Here is a 19619-nt window from a genome sequence, read left to right as displayed (position 1 = left end):
AGTTTTACCAGAATTATCGAAAATTAAAATTGGTCTCTACAATGCGAGAAACAAATCTCAAAATTTTAAAAAGTCAACGTTTAACGCCTCTGAGGTTCAAATACCTAAGGCTTATGAAGACTTTTTACTTTTTGACTACGGGTATAATAAAACAAGAATATTGGCATTTGCTGATCAAGAAATCAGAAAATATATACAAAATATAGAACATTATCGGAGATGGCACTTTTAAATGTACTGTTAAACCATTCAAACAGTTATATATCATTTATGGAGACCTCGGCAGCACTCGGGAGAACATACATGTTGTACCATTAATTTACATCCTATTAATGGATAAAAAAGAAACAACATACCTACACAATTCCTTGATATTATTGATAAATTAAACCCAGACATAACAAACTGTCGCATTAGCCATAAGACAATTAGGTAGAATCAATTTGTGTGCTAACCATACTCTTTTCAAGTGGGGCAAAACAAGAATCAAATTTAACATGGGGCGAAAAAGGATTTTTTTGGAATGTGAGGCGAACGAGTGAGGCGAATGCGGAACAAATCGAAAGTTTTGATCAGCCGTCAGCGTCTCTCTCGGAATTTAAGAAGCCACTTAGTCCTTTTTAAAACCAATAATTTGGCATTTTATTTTTAATTATTTTTAATGTAAAATGACTTTAAAACACACACATTTGGAGTACAGGATAGGTTGTTTTTTGTATTATTTTGCTTTATCCACATTCATAACTTACGGATTATTCGTATCCATTATTATTGTAATTTCTACACCCCAGGCCATAGTAACCCGTCTCACCCCTACATTCAATAAAAAAAAGCTAGTGGCAACTGGCAGTTTATGTTCATTACCTGGGCCTCAACTCTGGCCGAGCGTGTAAATACCTGTGCCTGGCTGCAATAATTATATGAAGAAATTAAAAAAGAAAACAGTTATTTTTTGTTTCATTTAAAATAATGATTATTTTACTAAGTCTATCGCTAATGGAAGATAGATTGAAGAGATGATAGATTATTGAAAACGATATCGCTAGCAGCGTAAATTTCTTTCGTATCAAACTGAACTTTTATGTTTATCGGTAAAACTAACTTTTTATTATGGTAATTGATAAAGACTATTGTTTTATGACGAAAAATATAAAGAAAACGTTTATGTACATCATTCGTATTTAATCTTTCTCATTACACTGCTAAAGTAACGATCTCAATCCTAACTAATTAAAATGGTTCCATTTAAGCGTGAGTAACATAAAGTCAGCTATAAACTTTACCCGGAGGTCGAATTACATTCACGCAATGAACCTACATTCCATTTAACAAAAGCATTCGTGTCAAAGTTCATAACTTTAAATGAAAACGACAATCAGCCATATTTAAAAAAAAAGTCAACGCATCTGCCATGGACAATCTGCCACCCACGCAAAACTTTTCGCCAAAAAAAGAGCAGGCACAGATCCTCCACAAACATCCTCGTTACCGGTTTACTAACAACTAACGAAAATTTTATATGCCGCTTACTTTCAAAACTAGTTTACCACGAAACGCCTTTGTTCTCACCGGCTGTAAAATCACACGCTTAAATGATAAACTAACTTCAGATTACACTAAAAATATAACCTAAAACTTACCATAAAATTGTTTAAATTACAAAATCCTGTTTTGAAAACGTACAGCACACCTTTTGCACACCACAGAACTATTTCGAAACCGTTTTATGAACGTATACACATCTCAAATGGACAACGGTTGCGCACTCACTAACTAGAACACAAATTACGACAAATATCAAAAGATTTTCACATAAAACATTTAATTTTAAGTTAGAAAAGTTGTAAAAACTTTTTGTCGAGACGCGTACGGTCCGCGCCGCGTCGCATTTTCACTGAATGTAAGCCGAGTTAAGAGATATTTTTACCTGTGCTGGCAAAAAAAGTTTCGTCCGTATTTGCAATCAAACAAACCAATTTCCACCCTAATTGCATTACATAAAGTTCATAATTCCTTGTGTTGTTCAAATTGCATTAGTGTGACCATAGTTCTCATTACTGTTGTTACAATTTCAACTGTATTACTTTATATTAAGGTTGGTTTTCAAATATTTGTAAATCAAAAGCTCTGTCTTAAGTCGTATGCTTGTAGTTATATTGTGGGCAGTTGGTTCGATGCAATGATTCTCAAAGTTTTGTCCCGTGGGTGTATTTAGAGTTACTTGGTTGCAAGTTCGATTATTGCTTCGCTACGATACTGAAAATAATTAAATTAAATTGGAGTTTAAAACATGGCAGCTGAACGATTCTCTAACGCATTACCTTCAATGCTTGGAAATTCTTAGTCCTCACAAAGAACTTATTACATAGCTAGCATAAACCACTTGAATAAATCTGATAATTCTTTACTTATGTAGCTCTTTCTCGAAATAATATTACACTTCTACGCTACTTTTAGCCAGTAGTAAAAAGGCAAGCGTATTATCTGTTTCTTAATTAACGAATCTTAATAAATACCACGATACTAAAAATCTAATCACGTTTTCGCCTTCCTAAACAACAAAAGTCATTAAAAACTAGCGAATCCATTTATAAAATAATAGAATCATTTAAAACGAACGGCTACTGACTGAAATAGGTCAGCGAGGGTGGATAATTAATTATCTGTGCTATTCTCAAACGGCCATGGCGAATGAGGGATGATTTATTGTATTTTTAATACAATGCAGGGGTTACGTTTAGACTGGGTTTTTATTTCCATTTATGTATGTGAAATGGATTAGAGGTAAATGGCGTAAAAGGAAAGTTTTACTGTATATTTTGTTGTCAAACAAATTATTTGATATAACAACAATTTAACGAAGTATTTTAACTCCTGTTTTAAGGTTACGAGAGCGACATAATGTAACGTACATACACAACTATATAATACATACCAAAGAACGCCACTTTACGATCCTTCTTTTCAAATTTCCCTTGCTTCGTTTACATAGCTACACAATATCTCTAAAATGAAATGAAATATTTAACGTTTTACAAAACATACGTGTCAGTTAAAATCATCTCTTCGCTGCAGCTAATTATTTCTTACTTGCTTGGATTGAAGAACTAAAAAAAAATTTTTAAAAACAATTTAAATCACGCCTAGACTTACTTACTTATTAGGTACTTGCATAAGTATTAGCAGAAGCACCTATTTATACAGTATATCCATAGGTATTACCATAATACTACCATTGTTTCTATTTCTGTTTCAAATCCCTCCGCGGGAGATCCGTGCCCCATATAACATGACATTGATGAATGTACGCGGTTTCAGCAACTGTAACAGATTTCAGTTAAATGGCAATATTTATTTATAGACTTGTGTGTAGCGATGTTTGAAAACTGTTGTCTAATTTATAAAGATGGTTAATGAGATTTGATGTGTTTTCTTTGAAGATCTTTGAAGAGCAAGCCGTGAGTTTCTTGCCGTTTCTTCTCACGAGCAACAGCTTTTCCGAAACGGTGGTAGATAAAAAATAATTTGACGATTTCAAATACTTGTTAAAGTTTATGAAATAAAGAATACTTGACTTTGACTTTGATTTACGCACTAGAAAAATTAAGAAGACGCAAGTTTTGCACGAATTAGAAGGATCAAATTATTTAAGGTTAAATGAGTAGAAAATTAACTACTGTTTTAAATTTCGAAACTGAATTTGGATTTATAAATCCTCTTGGTCAGTTCCTTTGTCCCGTATTGAAAATAACACAGACCCAAAGCAGTAATACAGTAAATCTACCTTAAATTCGGTAAACAAGACAGTCTCTTAACCTCAACAAATATGGACAATAAAACATACCTTCTATTAACCCAAACAAATAACCGAAATTAATAAATCAATTAAAAAGCTCTTACTTAACTTAGTATAAAACTTTGACAATCACTGCGTAGCGCCGTGGCAATGCCAAACAGGTTTCAAGTAGAAATAATAACAGGCACTGTGTAAGAATTAACCGTACCCAAATGTTATCTACACTGCGCTCAATCTCTGAAAAAAACATAATGTCATTTGAAGATTTGCGCGCGAAATTGTTCACTAGTTTTATAAGTTTATTTTGAACAAAAATACGTTATCTACTATTTAGATGGAATGGAGAAGTTTACAATATGTCCCAAATTAGGCTAGGCCTGTGTATTTTATAGATGTAGCATTGTTTATTTTATTATATTTATTATAATATGACGAATACATAGTGTTGACAAGTCGTTCATATACGTAAAAAAATGTCTGCCATTTTAATAAAAATAATCTTCGAAATTAATAATCGGGAATAATCATTTAAGTATTCTAATATTTAAGAAATTATTATAAGGACTGGTTTTATAATTATACAATCGTTTAATCCTTTGTAATTACATTGATTTTATAGCAGTCGTTTTAAGGATAATCGGACTCCTTAATCCGGTTAGACTAGATACCGATCATAATAGCCGCTAGGATTAAGGCTAGGAGAAAGATTGAATTCAAAATTGTAAACAATCATGACATGGCATCTTTCATAAGTAATTAAGTCTTCTCTAATAAATATACATAGATAACAGAACAGAAATGGAAATAGGATTTTTGACGAATAAATAAATAGGTATTTTAGTATTTTTCCTCAGGGTGTAAGAACAATTAATTCAATTTATGGCAAGGCGTAAGAGCACTTTTCTGTTCTCGGGATGCCTTGGAGCACTCTTTGATGTACGACTATAACACTATTGTTGCACAGCGTATCGCGGGTTCGATTTCCACATACCAACTTTGCGTGATCACACCGAAGAAAATAATAGTTTCACAAACACAAGGTTAATTACTAAATAAAACAAACAAATAACAAGAATGCGCATTTTAATTCATTTTCTACTTAAAACTAAATAAATTACAAATTGTAGACAACGATGTTGATAGTTGCGAATGGACAAACATAGATGGCGTCACTAGCAGAATAACAAAAAAGCTTGACGACTGAAAACTTTAACTTAGCTTTTCGCCAAATTCCTTAGTATGGAATTATGGCGCTTTTCAAGATACAGGTGTTGGCCAGATAAAGTTTTTACATGTATTTGCAAGCTTTAATGTTATTTACATTTAAAACAACAATGAGTTCTCTTGTTATTCCTGCTTGTGAAAATGTCCAGTATATTTTGTCATCTAAGCACTCTTGGACGGTGGTACCCAGGGGTCTACCTTGGACCTGGTGGTACTGTAGGGGGTGTACTGTCCAGTGGTACCCGACATATTCTCTGTGAACTCCGCCATCCATGGGTATTTAGGACGGCTGGGGTCCTGGAATTATGAGAATTTATCATATTAAGCTAGAAGGACTAAGAATGGAATGAAGCACTAAATGCTTCCAAGGACTGAATAAAGAAATGAAACCAGTCTGTATTTGTAGATGCAGCAGTAAAATATTTAATTTTGCTACATGTAAGGTTTGAACTTGATCAAGACCATCAAAGGTCAGCTTAATAACATTTGCAAAGAAATGTAGAGTACTAGAGTAGGTACCAAAAAATGTCGTAAAATAGGTCTAAATGCCATCCCACAAATTGTTAAAGAATGTCAGAATATTAGTAGGTAAAGAATTAGGAATAGGTAAATAACTGTCTTACCTGGTGAGGTGGTAGATCGGTCTTGTAGTGGAGCCAACCAAACCATTCAGCGGGAACCTGGAATTATTATAATATTGTTAATTTCACAGCATCAGAATTGACCAAACATCAACAAAGACATGGTCTTCACAAAGTTTTGTGTTTGATTCAGAGGTTGGGCAAAGTGCTATTGGTCTTTTTTATTACTGTTTAAAACATTACTCAATAGTAACCCAAAAATTTTAGAGTGCATGGTAAATGGCAGAATGGCCCTATTTCATGGCATAGCATTGCATACACCTTTAGGCATAACAGGTTTGAAGTTATATATTATGTCTATATGTAGATATACTGCAAATTTATTAGATATACTACAATTATTTAAAGATCATCATAAACTCCATTTCACAAACACTTACAAATACATGTAAGTACGTATATTATATAGACAAGAATTACCTGACTGCCATCATAGTTCATGTTGTAGTTATCAGAGTACTCCACCCAGCGGTTCCTGCCGTAGAAATAGCGAGGGTTCTCGTAGTACTTGTTGCCAAACTTGTCTTCACCAATCAGGGTGCCGTCTTTCAACTCATCTTGTCTGAAAACAGATTGTAATGTGAAAATAAATTTACATAATGATGTCCTTAAGAAACAGCATCTAATATGGAAAGATTTAAACATACATTTCTAATTTTTCAAACAGTTATATACCTAAGGGATTTAGAAAGCTCTAATACAAACACACTGCTGATGACTGAAACTTATGTTTGATTCTTCTAGGATTCTTTCTTTCAGGTAGAAAGTCTTGCTGGTAGTGTGAGATTAACTTTTACCTTTATAAAATGCTTCACCACTAAAAGTACTGTACAACTTATTTTTGCAAGCAAATGATACATAATGAAAATGTAAGGAATGACAATAATACATAGCCTTCAAGTGTATACCAAGTTGTTGAAAATAATATTTCCTTTTACGATACTGTTGTCGTGATGTTTTAACAGTTATAACACACAGTTATAGTTACACAGGTACAGAACAGTTTATAACTTGGTTACTACTACCAGATTATTATATCCATTGAAAAACGTTCTACTTTTGACATTTATTATGTTTCGTGAGCTTTTGCAAAGACTTAATAAAACTGTCGACAATATCGCGTTCCATAGCTTTGTATCGGAGAAAAGCTGTAAGTATGGCACATATAGTATGTATATATTTAAAATGCTGAAGAAAAGAAATGCGCAAAACCTTTTTCTTTGCCAAAATATGTACAAAACATAACCTGTAAACAATTACATAATAATTTAATTTTCTCCTCACCTGTACAGTTTGTACAAGGATCCGCGGATCCCACCATTCTGTTTGATGATGTTAAAGAAATTGGCGACTTTGTCGAGCGCCAGAAACTTTCCTAAAGACATTTTTCACGAAAATTTGAGTCCGTATCCCGTCGAAAAATATTGAACTGTCAATTTTGACAGTTGACTTGGCAGGTGTTGCTAGCAATACTCTTTTAAATTCTACCAAGTAGAAGTAAAATTCCTCTGGGCTTCGATCGAATATCTACTATTTTTCAATATTCCTGCGTTTGATGATGTTTAAACAAATTGCTTGCGCTTACCAATGTAGATACTTAGCACAAAGTCAATGTACGACAAGGAAAAGTTCAAAACACATTGTCTAAAAAGTACATAATTTATTGATTAATTAAAATTACACAACATCAAGAATCAACGTCTCTCTTTTTCTTCTTTTTACTTTTTTTCGTATTTACAACTTCTATCGTGTCGGTTTCTTCTTGAACTGCTTCTTCAGACTCTACTTCGTCTTTCTGTTTTTTCTTTTTCTTAGGAACCATACTTTCATCTTCTTCCTGAATAACTTCAATATTACTAAAATCTTTTCGTTTTGATTTCTTAGATTTTTTACTAAAATTAACTTCTTTTATTACACTGGTATCGTTGTCGTCTTGTATCATTTCGTCGGCAGGCAAAGGCACTTCATTTGATTCAGCCATATCACAATCTCCTTGAATATTTTCATTTTGTTTTTCATTACTATTACAGCGTTTTCGTTTCTTCTTTTTCTTTTTAGGTTCTGTGACTTCCGAATCGCTATTTAAGGTCATTTCTTCGACAACTTTATCTTTTAACTTTTTAACGTGAGAGTAGCCATTAAATCTTGATTCTGTCAGTAATAAGGCTTCTTGTTGAGCTATTCTGGCGAGTTTGCCTGTTGCTTTGAGACCGTGACGTGCGCCCCTGAAAATAGAATGTAAAACAAATTACATTTCAGGATTATTGTTACACATTTAGTAATCTGCCTACTATATTACTAGCACAGTTTAACAGTTTTGTGTGCAATGACAGTAGTTTGTGGTCTCAATCTTTCTACTCTAAACAATCACAGAGACATACTAGACCATTCACAAATTACTTTTTGGCCTGGAATTCAAACCTGTGACTACAGCACCACTGTCACATTTACTACCAGCTAGCAATACAGGTAGCCATAACAGTTAAAATGACTTCAAGTTTTACAAATATCTTGTTTCACTTACTTATGCGCAGTCCTTCCTTCGCAAGCCTTAAACAGCTCCTCATCGGTCATCTTAAACACATCTCTCTTTTCCTCCTCTCCCTCCGACTCAGACTCTCTTACTTTCTCAACCTTACTCCCCCCATTAGTGAGAACAGCGGTCCTGACGAAAAAGTCTGAATACTGTTCCTCATTCTCTTCATCTTTAGGTTTCTGTTTTAGTTTCCAAGTGCTGTTTGTTATTTGAAAATCGTCTTTTGTTTTTATTTTTTTCGTCTTGCCATTTTTTTCTTTGATCTGTGAATAGATAGATAGTTTGGTTAGTTGTGTTGCAAAAGTAAGTAGGAGGTTTTCTTAACAATAGGAGTAAATTTTGATAGATATCTTTGAAAACAATATCATAAACCTAGTTCTAAAATGGGGAGTGAAAATAGAAACTTAACCCTGGAACTTATTTCATCTACTGCCTGCCAGCTCAGCTTATACATATTATTTACTAGTGGCCCTTAAAATTAATTATATTTAAGTATGGATAGGGTTGAGTCATAACTTCTTATGGACTAAGGGCCAGTTTTGCTGCTCATGGATTAGAATCAAAAAGTACCAGATGGACTTTTGATTTTACTTTATTTTTATGATACTTTATCTAGCAAATAGCTTATCAGTCACTCATTTTTAAGATGTGAAACTGGCCCTTACACCTCCAGAAAATAGTATTATTTATCACCCTCAGCAGGAATCCAGACCCAGAAATGAGGCTTTGTAAAAGACTTACCTCTACATTTCCCGCAGCTTTATCGTACAGAGCAGTCCACCAGTGTTCATTGAACTCTGATGCAGGGTCGTGACCGATGCCAGCTGCACTGCGCTTTAACTTCGGCTTGATAGGCTCTGATATACCGTTCTCATGCTTGCCAAGACCTTTGCCTGAAAGGAGTCAATTTAAATACATTTAAAGTTCACATTTTCTCTTGTTTTTAATGAGAAAATATTAAAAAGTATAAGTGTTTATCTTATTATTTAATGATTAATGAGTTTAGTATAAGCTGTGTTCATTTATTAAAATTGAAGTAGATACGATATTTTTTACGTAAATATTTTGAATGTTGTTTTTATTTAGTGTTGTTCGCGAGTAAACTAAGGAATATATAGCATATAATGTACCTTAATTGTCTTTAATACACAATATACTACCTATAAATAGTTAGATAACTGCGTAAAAAACTTTAGAAGTTGATAAGCAAAGTAGATTATTTTCAATACTTTTCAATACATTTGTAATTCTTACCATCGGACCAGCCGTATTTTTCCAGTTGTTTGCGCGCAAAATCCATGTTTGTTATTAATGGATACTCGATAGTGCTTATGTTTCTTACATTTATTTACTTAATTTAAAATTGTACTACGTTTCAAAACATAACCTCAAACAACGCATGCTGGACTTTATGTCAAAGCTTCAGCTGTAAGATAAATGTCAATGTCAAATAAACGCGCGTTTAAAAAGCTTGTTATAAACTCTAGTCTTTTGAGCTTTATTTGCAACGTACAGCAGAAAATCAAAAAAAGACAATAAACACCTTTTTTATTTTGTTTAAGAAAAGCCTTGTCATTTAATATTTATTAAATTTTGATTCTCTATTTTGGTGCAGTTAAATGTATGAAAATATTACTTTTATATGAAAAAGTCAATATTAATAGTTATTTTAGTTTAAAATGAAGTTTGGGTCGTTGGTTACAAAATTAAACTACATATAGGTATAACAAAATATATTAACATTTAATATTAAATTCATATAACAGGTATAAAAAGGAATGTTATAAAATTATAATTTTGTTCATTTCTTAACTATAACATCATCCAAATCTTCTATAGTCGATTCATTAGAGCTGAAAAAAAATTAAAATAAATTTGTAAAATCTATACTCACTTTTACAAACCTAGAATTACATAAAATAAATCTTGTCTGTAAGTTAAAGTACAGCATGTGAAAGGTTTTAAAAAATAAGATTACTTTAGTCTCATTATGACTATCGAAAGTTTGTAATCGTAAGCTTCCTTTGCTGCATTGTCGCGTAAGCCAAAATATAGCAATATCGGCAACACTCAGCAAAAGTTACAATTCTATTCAATGTCTACTCAAAAGGTTCCTTATATTTAGTCATTTCTTTTTAAAATATCTTTTTTTGACTGCCTCCGTGGCGCAGTGGTTTAGGTCGCCACGCCGATACCACTGCAACGGGAGGTCGTGGGTTCGATTCCCACACAAAAAAAAAAAAACCCGTCTCTTTATAGAAATACAGGTTGCTCGAAAAAAATACACAATAGTCGAATTTATAGCAGCTTTTTATGAACAATCACAACTTTTTATATGCAACATGTTGCCAGCAATGCCAAGCAACATTGCCGAAAACAAAAAACCTTTTACACACTGACCTATACATCTAATACTTCATTATGATGATTATAACTAGGATCTCTTTTAGACCTCTCCATGTAAGGCAGCTGATGAGGACCTGCGGATGAGTAGCTTTCCATTGTAGGCCGCTTCAGGAGTTCGGGTTTGAATTTCTTTAGGAAGTATACCCAGCATTTGATTATTTCTTCTTTGTTTGTTGACCTGGAAAAACAGAAAGTCGGATAAATTAAATGATTAATGATAGCTGAGTGGTATGGTACTATTTGCCTTATGTACCATAAGCAAATTTTTGTGTTATGTAAAAGTGTTGTTCAAATTTCAACATGCACACACCAATGAGTCTTTCAAGTTATGTGTGTATTAGATATAGTAATTGTTTACTCAATTTGTGAAGCAAAACATTGTGATGAAACCTTGCATACCTAAAAAATTTGTTTAATATAATTCTTAAGGGCATACTAAGTCCCCAATTTGCACTTTGCCAGCATGGTGAACTGAAGGCCTGATCCCTCCCTCACTCGCGAGGAGACCTTTGCTCAGCAGTAGGTAAAATAAAATTTGCAAACTTACTGATTAAAAACTTTGATATCATCCATTTCTCTGATATAGTAATTTGGATGGTCCTCCAATATGTCCAGTTTACTTAACATTTTGTCATCCACTTCATATACATCTCCTGGAAATTAATTAAAACAAAAATTAAGTACTACCAATTTAGGTTGGTATAAGATAATAGTTAGAAGAACTTAAGATGTCTCATGGCCTATATAAGTTGTAAATTACTCAAGAAATTCATGAATCATTGAAAAAACATCTCTAAATCAAATAAATAGAAATACCTACTTTTTGAAAATTATGCTTTACAAGGTTAGAAAGATATATACTTAAAAGACACTAGAAAATAGAACTCAAAAACACTGCATTTATAGGATGGTCTTCACTCAAAATTGATAAAAAGTGAGTTTTAAGGTACCTTTAACATAATGTCCTTCCCCAGGACTGTACAACAGAAACGGTATATTGTACCGAGTGGCTATTATCAGCGGGTACTTGCTAGCAGTCACACCATCTCCTACAAAGTTGCTCACACCATTCTCCTTGTTTGTTAACCAGTGATGATTCGGTTCATTACGTTTTAGTGTGCCATAGACAAATACTTTGTGTGACATCTGCAATGTGAGAAAGAAGGTTTTCTTAACTATAAATTTATGAAATGGAAACTGAAAGAAATGCTTGAGTAATACAATGGTCTTTATGAAAATTATCATTATGTTTAAAAGTGTTTGATCCATTTATGATATTTAGTATCAAGTAACTAAACTGGCTGCCATTAAGATATTACATATTTACTACTTATATTGTTACTGATAAAAATAACACGCAAATTACAACTAAAAATGAAATTTTCGAAAATGAAAATTAAAAAAAAAATTACGTTTCTCCATGTAACAATCAAATTTAATAGATCTAGGGTATGAGTAATAAAAAAAGTAAACAAACTAAAAAAAACTATTGAACTACTACTATCTAATTCACTGTTGACAGCTAGTACGAATGAAATAACTCACAAATCTCACAATGCAGACATTTGTTGTCTCGCGTAAACGCGTAATGGCTAGAAATCCAATCATTTATGTGTTAACCATTATTGAAATAAATAAAATAATACTTTCCTCGAATTTAAACACTGCGCCGACTACAGCTGTTTTTTTCCTATTATTATGTCAAACTGACAGAAAGACAGCTGAGAGCTGTGCTCAAAACATTGATCATAATTATTTAGGCTTGAAACAATTTTATGATAAAGTCATATTACCATTGTTTGTAATAAAACTTTGTAAACATTGTTACTAATATAACACTGTGGTTACAGTGTTCAGAAATTACATTTCTTAAAAGAAATCGTTTATTTAATTTCCAACGATAAAGTTTTTTTTCACAAGGTTCTGAACAGGTCGAATAGTGTTGATCCATTTTGCCGAGATTATTCTGGAAGACCTGGATATTTATTTAAAAGAAAAGACTATTACACATTCTTTAAATAAAATTACACGTTGAATAAATAATACAAATAAATTAGATAAAAACTTTTTTATTTACATTTTTGTTCTAGAAAACAATAACAAAACTGTCACAGCACAACAGGGCAAAGTTCACTTTGCGCGTCACACTATATAAGCGAGAAATGCGAACAACACTAGTTCAGTCGAAAATTTGCGCGCACGGGGAAAGTCTGTGCCGGCGACGATATAATTTATAAATTATGTTAACCATGTGTTCTATTTACCTGTGACTGTGAATTTGTTTTGACGTGGATTTTGGATATTTTCTGTTTACAAATCGTTAAAAAAAGTTATTCAAGATGAGGTTAGCGGGCGCTATTTTCAGCAATGTTACGAAAATGCTTGATTTCTACTCCCAATTCAACCCTTCGCCGCTGTCTATAAAACAATTTATAGATTTTGGTAAGTGATTTAATTATTATAGTGACGTATTTAGGTGTTGTGCATTCATAAAAGTTGTTTTGCGTCGTGTCAAGGTTGCTGACCATTTTTTGCGTATGACCTTAATATTTTTGTTGTTATTATTGCACCCATCGGATATAGCCCACTTGATGCTATAAGGCTTCCAGTAATTTCCCAGTGTTACGGATATACGCGTAATAATACGTATCCGTGTTGGGGCGCGTAAAAATACGCTCAATTATATACTTAAATACTTTTTTATGTCGTTTTAGTACTTTACGAAACTGCACTTTTTTCATTTGAATTTATTTCAATGTATATTCTTTGGTGAAATAAACAAGAATAAGAACTAATATATAAAGTAGTTAATTAATGCTACATGTTTTTATCCAAAGCAAAATAATATAAAAGCATAATTTAAGAAATAATACTCAGGCTGATGGCTATTTGTTATGATAATTGCCCATGGCCATAAATGAGAATGAAGCACTATTTTTTTTTCTCTGAGTCTGTTGCTCAATGCACCAAACATACAGCCAAAAATAAATGCAAAGAAGCATCAAACAGGAAAATTTACTTCAATTATATTCATGAGCTAAAAAGCTGACCCAAAAAATAATTTAAGTTGTGCTGTTTTGGTTCAGACTGTTTCCATTGCATTTGATTTTCTTGGATTATTTTAGTATCAGGTAGTGGTGTGAACCATAGTTGTGTTAACTATTGGCATAATAGATGTATATCTGTGTGAAATTTGTATAAAAAAAAACAGAGTAAAAAACATCATTAAAAAAGATATAAAAAAATTAAATGAATGTTCAAAATTTATTCATTCAATTAATTAGGTTCATTAAATATAACATAGTAGGTACATTTTAAGATAAATAATACTTAATAAGTTTAGTCTAGAACTATGTCTCTAAATAGGCAATGAATGAGATAAAATAATTTGAACCAATATAATTATCTTTTTAGTGTGAAGTAATTAATGCTATGTAAATTCATCACAATTTATAGGTTTTTTTACTTTTAATTTCCATTTTGTTTTAAAGTATTCAGCTTATCAGTCAGAAGGTCTTATTTATTGTTTTTACATCATTTATCATGACTCTTTTATGCTCAATAGAGCAAAAAGTTTTGTTATTTAAATGAAAGTATGTATATGTATTTTTTAAATAATCAATTGTTTAAAGAATGTTCTTTAATGTCAACTTAATAGTTATTTAATGCAATTGGTTATCAGAAAAGTAATTGAATTAATGAAAAGAATTAAATAAAAAAGTAATTCATATGAATTCTCTTAAAGATATGTAGGTAATTTAATTGAATATTATCTATTAATTAATAAATTAGTTTATTACTATCAATCTACTTTTTTGTTTAATTAAATATGCACATGTTCATATAATACCCTAGGTATGTTCATTTGGAATAATATACCTGCATTTCAAACATCCAAAGGTTTTTTCAGCACTTTTATTCAGAGATACACACATACACAATATGACAATGTTTTGCCATAGGGGTAGGCAGAGACCAAAGAACACCACTTGGTACAATCCTGACTTGCCTTGCCTCATTCATATCCATATGTCTTGTTATACAGGACCACCAGTAACACACATACATATACACACTTGTAAATTACAAATTATACTCAGTCATAGTATACAGATCCTACTAATATTATAAATGCGAAAGTTTGTGAGAATGTTTGTATGTATGAATGGATGTTTGTTACTCTTTCACGCAAATACTACTGAACTGATTACAATGAAATTTGGTATATACGCAGCTGAAGACCCAGAATGATACATAGGCTACTTTTTATCCTGTAGTTCTCAAGGGATCGGGATTTACACGGGAATTGTTTCCACGCGGATAAAGTTGTAGGCGGGCTCTAGTTTTGAATACAGTAGGAAATCAATTTTAGTCTCTATTTAAATATGGCAATCCATTTATAAATAAATTGAATCAAACACAATATCTGTTCAATGTGTATGTGGGTCAGACTTGAGTGTGTTATAATATAGGTATGTGTTTTAACACAGTTCCGATAATGTGATGTTATACGTGTTGCTGAGTCATTTGTGGACGCTTTGTGATGTACAGGGCTGGCGTTACTTGTTTATATTGTTTGTAGTACTTACGTAGATAACATACAATCTTTTACTCGTTGTTTGGTCATAATATTGTGTATGTATTTTGAATTTGATGCAATGATCTATCTTTGTTTTGCACTACTTATTTATATGCAGACCTAAATAGCTACAGCCCAAAAATAAATTTATTTAATTTATCCTTTTTCACATAATTTTGTTTTATTATAAATGAAAACAGACCAGAAGGGTATGCCCTATAAAGACATCTGACATACATACATAGATCAAATCGGCGATGTTTTGAAAAAAGTCAGGTGCATAGTACTCGTAACAGCAGTCCTGTATGACAACATGAATAAATGTGAATGAAGCAAGGGAAGTCTGTAAGGATCGTACCAAGTAGCATTCTTTAGTCTCTGCCTACTGCTATCGGAAAAAGAAGTGAGTTTATGTATGTACATTTGTTGTATCCATCTGAGTATTCCTGTTTCTATTTTAACGTTTCTATAGAATAAAATTGTACCCACTTTTTTCTCACTGGTCCTAAGTCACCCAAGAGTCTTCCTCACAAATGAGGGAGAAATTAGGCCTTTAGATCATCACTGGCCTGGCCACTGCCTATAGAAACTAATTATAGCAACAGTATGTAACTGACCTAAATAACATTATCACTCCATGTAATTATATGAGTATTATAGACTAGCTGACCCGCGCAACTTCGTTTGCGTCACATAAGAGAGAATGGGTCAAAATTTTCCCCGCTTTTGTAACATTTTTTACTGGTACTCTGCTCCTATTGGTCGTAGCGTGATGATATGTAGCCTATAACCTTCCTCGATAAATGGGCTATCTAACACTGAAAGAATTTTTCAAATCGGACCAGTAGTTCCTGAGATTAGCGCGTTCAAACAAACAAACAATCAAACAAACAAACTCTTCAGCTTTATAATATTAGTATAGATAGGTATTACAATGCTTTGTCATTGATAATATTTACCGCATTGTTTTGATGTTATTGTCATGTTTTTATTGTTTTATTCTGTTAATACAATACACAATAATCTTATTACCCAAGCTTGAATTATAGATTTGGATTAATGGATAAATCTTACTAATATTATAAGTCATTAAGTGCGAATGTTTGGCTATATGTTTGTGACTCAATTACGCTTAAACGACTGAGCGGAATACAATAAAATTTGGTACACAGTTAGTTTATAATCGGTATTAAAGTATACGGTACTTTTTATTCGAAGAAATCTTCTCTTTTTATGCATTCGAATACGCGGGCAGTAGTTTGTATTAAATATGTTCACGTGATAATCACGCGAATGCAATTTTGTGTGTATCTTGTATCTTTATTGAGGCTTAATAAAATTGATTAACTAAAATGATAGTGCAAATAATAGTGACTTCTATTGTTGGTGCCTAGAGTCAATGACTTTCAAGGACTTGGCTTGAGTCGAGACAGACATTTTATAACATAACGTTTTTATTGAAATGGCCTGACCCCCGGTTTCTGAGTACATTTAGCGGTAGTTTATGTATTCAATAGCGTTTTTTTATATGAGTTTTGACACTATTGAATAGATAAACTACCGCTAAATGTACCTCAGAAACCGGGGGTGAGTCGTTTTCTTGTTATGTAGTGATCATCAAATCATTAGGTCTCATATATTTTAGGTTAATATCTTAAAACATATCAAACCTTATAGAGTGTTCTGAAACAGAGTAATTAAGCAATAACATCCCATATTTCATTCAAAAGGACGTGAGACTATTTTATTCTCCATTCATCTCTTTATCCATAAAATGTAACACACGTGCGAGTTGCCTGACCTTCAAATATTTATCCCGAGGGTAAACGATTGAACGTGTTTTAAATTAAACCGCGCTTTTGAGTGACCCTTTAGAACCCTTTTATAAGATTAATTCTGATCTGTTATCGCGAAATAAGGGCACGTTTATTATGCTTGTAGATTTTAAGTAATTTAACGGCCATTTTTTTAGAAGCTGAAGAGGCTGTTTGTATTTATATTTAAAGAAGAAACGAAGAAGGGAAATTAAAAACTAGTTTGTTTTAAAATTTCTATTTACTTAGTTATATTATGAGACAGTTTAGTTTCAAAATGGTTGTTCCTCCGATTCTTGAAGACTCCAAATTTAATCTAATTTATCTTTGTTTTCCTTCATGTTATCTTGAATTATACTATTTAAATTATAATTAAAAGCTACTTGACCGCAGATATCTTTATTGGTTCTCTCTTATATTTTATCTTCATTTATTTAGACACTAGTTAACCGCGAACAAAAAATATATTTAAAATGCAACTCCTTATTTAATGATTAGGTGACAAATAGGTATCCTAGTTTGTACATCAGTTCCGTTTCATTCCCGACAGCAAAATGAATGAAATTCCTTCAAGCAACTAATGTGAATTCATTAGATTTCCATCCCTTGCGCGTATGAACGCATCCTACGCTTGGAATCCAATAATCCTTGCAGCCTTCAACCGGGCTCGTAGGCAGTCGTGGGCGTATTGGAATATAAAGTTTCCTATACGAGTAAATAAGACTATATACTAATACGCTTGTCAATGTTCCAAAAAAGTATCAGGTCGATAGAATACTAATGTCAATTTCGGTAAATTGTAGATTAATTGGGAGATACAGATTATACTCCAGAGCTCCTTAGAATTTGTAACTCATCAAAAATCGGGCTAATTAATATTTCAAGATGTCTACTCAAACACGTATTGTTCGACAACTTAGTAGAAAGCTTTGGCATGCACGATTTGTGTATAATAATGTCTTGAAAAAAGATCAGGTGCGTAGTACTCATAAAAAGAAGCAAGGGAAGTTTGTAAGGATCGTACCATCGTCCTTTCTTTGGTCTCTGCCTATCCTTATAGGAAAAAGGCGTAATATTATTTATATGTAGTTAAAAGTTTGGGATATTTTTAATATAAAGTAGCTGTATTAAACAGGCCACTGTCAGCTGCATAAGCATGCAAGTTATTGATGTTCTAAATTCTTAATTTTGTATACCTTAGCCAAAAAACCTTGCATAGAAGGCTTTCTACTAAACTGTTGGACTATAAGCACTAAAGACACTTGACTTTTGAAAGCCCTTTAACCTTTGCTTACGTAAGTCTAGATCTAGTGCATGTATAAGTCTAGATTGTAGATAGACTGAGAGAAGGTCAGCTTACGTAACGGGGGTCGTCGTGGAATGAGCTCTGTAAAACTGTTTGTGGGCTTTTGTTAATGGATTTTTATAGTAATACTTACGCCCACAGATTTGATCGTGGTAAGGTTAGGGTTATAAAGTTTACAGTTTTATAGTTAACTAACTTTGTCCGGAAACTTCGTTGTTTTGTGATTTAGGACAGAATTTTCATACAAACTTTCAACTCCTATTTTGTCCCCTTGGGGGTCGAATTGATCAAACTCCGTCTGAACTTTTATCAGCTGTCTAAATATATATAACTTAAAGATGACTGATTGACTAACTGACTGACTGACTGACTGACTGACTGACTGACTGACTGACTGACTGACTGACTGACTGACTGACTAACCTAACCTAACCACAGGACGGATCGGGGTGAAATTTGGCATGCAGGACGATATGACGTAGGCATCCGCTAAGAAAGGATTTTGATCAATTCTACCCCCAAGGGGATAAAATTAATGATGAAAGATTGTATAAAAATTCTGTTCCTAAGTCACAAACCACGCGAACGAAGTCACGAGCTAGTCAGTATATAAGATGTGTAAAGTGTCAATGTCAGTCTGCGTTATATGATCCTGACCACGTAGCTAAAGTCACGTAGGCATAATGCAGTTGAGCAATAACGCCAATCGTACCGATAATATTGTATACGATGTTATGTCAATATGTCTATCTAAACTATTGTGATGTTTCGTAGTATTATGTTCAAAGCAGATATTATTTCGAATAAAATCAAGTTTTACGTGAAAAATAGAATTCTTTTGCTGGTGCCGTAGGGTAAATAAGTATTTTTCTAATAACTCGTTTCTGTCCCACTGCAGGGCAAGGTTCTCCTCCTAAGCGAGGCGGGGGAGGGTAAATAAGTAGTAGAAATATAATATTTTTGTCTAAAACATCCTTTCTGAATTTTATGTATAGAGAGTCTTTTATGAAAGTATTTTATTATAACCCAAGTAACTGGGCTGTGGAGGTCTGATAAGCAGTCGCATATAAAACATAATATTCAGTTGCGTTGAGACTGGAAGTCGACTCCAACATAGTAGGCTAGGCTGATATCTGCGCACTGTCTCCAGGCAAAGTAAACGGTGCATTGATTGCATCACGCGTTGCATCTGCATAGTTCGGAGAGAGTGTTATTGGCAATGTTCCCGTGTTAGCTACTGACTACTGAGCCATTGTGTAGATAGATAGCAAGGTTTTGTTACCACCTCACCGTGTTACAAGGGAGTGAACTGAACAA

General features: G+C 32.8%; 5 protein-coding genes across 6 annotated transcripts in view; 1 reads left to right on the top strand and 4 right to left on the bottom strand.

Annotated features, from left to right (window-relative positions):
• The window catches only part of LOC142984666 (uncharacterized), a 36050-nt gene extending 34170 nt beyond the window's left edge, over positions 1-1880 (bottom strand). The window contains exon 1 of the mRNA XM_076132416.1: positions 1641-1880. The gene's annotated coding sequence lies outside the window, so the exon portion shown is untranslated. The remainder of the gene's footprint in view (positions 1-1640) is intronic.
• A 2982-nt stretch (positions 1881-4862) lies between these two features.
• Positions 4863-7117, bottom strand: ND-B17.2 (NADH dehydrogenase (ubiquinone) B17.2 subunit). The gene is made up of 4 exons (XM_076132069.1): positions 6946-7117; positions 6082-6223; positions 5644-5700; positions 4863-5317 (listed from the first exon to the last, which is right to left on the bottom strand). The coding sequence occupies exons 1-4, from the start codon at positions 7044-7046 to the stop codon at positions 5183-5185; spliced, it is 435 nt and encodes a 144-aa protein (XP_075988184.1). The 5' UTR covers positions 7047-7117; the 3' UTR covers positions 4863-5182.
• A 211-nt stretch (positions 7118-7328) lies between these two features.
• On the bottom strand, positions 7329-9615 carry LOC142984480 (G patch domain-containing protein 4). Its single transcript, XM_076132115.1, has 4 exons — positions 9452-9615; positions 8939-9090; positions 8186-8460; positions 7329-7886 (listed from the first exon to the last, which is right to left on the bottom strand). The coding sequence occupies exons 1-4, from the start codon at positions 9495-9497 to the stop codon at positions 7349-7351; spliced, it is 1011 nt and encodes a 336-aa protein (XP_075988230.1). The 5' UTR covers positions 9498-9615; the 3' UTR covers positions 7329-7348.
• A 204-nt stretch (positions 9616-9819) lies between these two features.
• Positions 9820-12307, bottom strand: LOC142984504 (putative gamma-glutamylcyclotransferase CG2811). Of its 2 annotated transcripts, none has more exons than XM_076132179.1 (5): positions 12256-12296; positions 11554-11751; positions 11151-11256; positions 10650-10781; positions 9820-10050 (listed from the first exon to the last, which is right to left on the bottom strand). In XM_076132179.1, the coding sequence occupies exons 2-5, from the start codon at positions 11747-11749 to the stop codon at positions 9999-10001; spliced, it is 486 nt and encodes a 161-aa protein (XP_075988294.1). In that variant the 5' UTR covers positions 11750-11751; positions 12256-12296; the 3' UTR covers positions 9820-9998. The 2 variants fall into 2 exon arrangements, with proteins under 2 accessions (XP_075988294.1, XP_075988293.1); XM_076132178.1 differs by having other exon boundaries at positions 9823-10050; positions 11554-11749; positions 12149-12307.
• Positions 12308-12770: 463 nt separating this feature from the next.
• The window catches only part of Pdk (pyruvate dehydrogenase kinase), a 70565-nt gene continuing 63716 nt past the window's right edge, over positions 12771-19619 (top strand). Inside the window, exon 1 of the mRNA XM_076132030.1 lies at positions 12771-13045. Within this exon, the coding sequence (XP_075988145.1) occupies positions 12943-13045 (103 nt within the window). The 5' untranslated portion in view covers positions 12771-12942. The remainder of the gene's footprint in view (positions 13046-19619) is intronic.

This window comes from Anticarsia gemmatalis, chromosome 27 (genome assembly GCF_050436995.1).
Source record: "Anticarsia gemmatalis isolate Benzon Research Colony breed Stoneville strain chromosome 27, ilAntGemm2 primary, whole genome shotgun sequence".
Classification (NCBI taxonomy): Eukaryota; Metazoa; Arthropoda; class Insecta; order Lepidoptera; family Erebidae; genus Anticarsia; species Anticarsia gemmatalis.
Note: the sequence above shows the minus strand (reverse complement) of the source record. Positions and strands in the feature narration are given on the sequence as shown.

Bases quoted from the DNA above. Each gene is read 5' to 3' on its own strand.
- ND-B17.2 (XM_076132069.1), bottom strand. From the start codon at position 7,046: ATGTCTTTAGGAAAGTTTCTGGCGCTCGACAAAGTCGCCAATTTCTTT. The intron at 6,224-6,945 runs GTGAGGAGAAAA...ATCTGTTTTCAG, and splicing joins TCCTTGTACAAACTGTACAG to ACAAGATGAGTTGAAAGACG. The intron at 5,701-6,081 runs GTAATTCTTGTC...TAATAATTCCAG, and splicing joins TGAACTATGATGGCAGTCAG to GTTCCCGCTGAATGGTTTGG.
- LOC142984480 (XM_076132115.1), bottom strand. From the start codon at position 9,497: ATGGATTTTGCGCGCAAACAACTGGAAAAATACGGCTGGTCCGATG. The intron at 9,091-9,451 runs GTAAGAATTACA...GACTCCTTTCAG, and splicing joins AAAATACGGCTGGTCCGATG to GCAAAGGTCTTGGCAAGCAT. The intron at 8,461-8,938 runs GTAAGTCTTTTA...ATCTATTCACAG, and splicing joins AAGCTGCGGGAAATGTAGAG to ATCAAAGAAAAAAATGGCAA.
- LOC142984504 (XM_076132178.1), bottom strand. From the start codon at position 12,211: ATGATTGGATTTCTAGCCATTACGCGTTTACGCGAGACAACAAATGTC. The intron at 11,257-11,553 runs GTACCTTAAAAC...ATTAATTTCCAG, and splicing joins GGAAGGACATTATGTTAAAG to GAGATGTATATGAAGTGGAT. The intron at 10,051-10,649 runs GTCTAAAAGAGA...ATTTTTTTTCAG, and splicing joins CAGCTGCCTTACATGGAGAG to CTCTAATGAATCGACTATAG.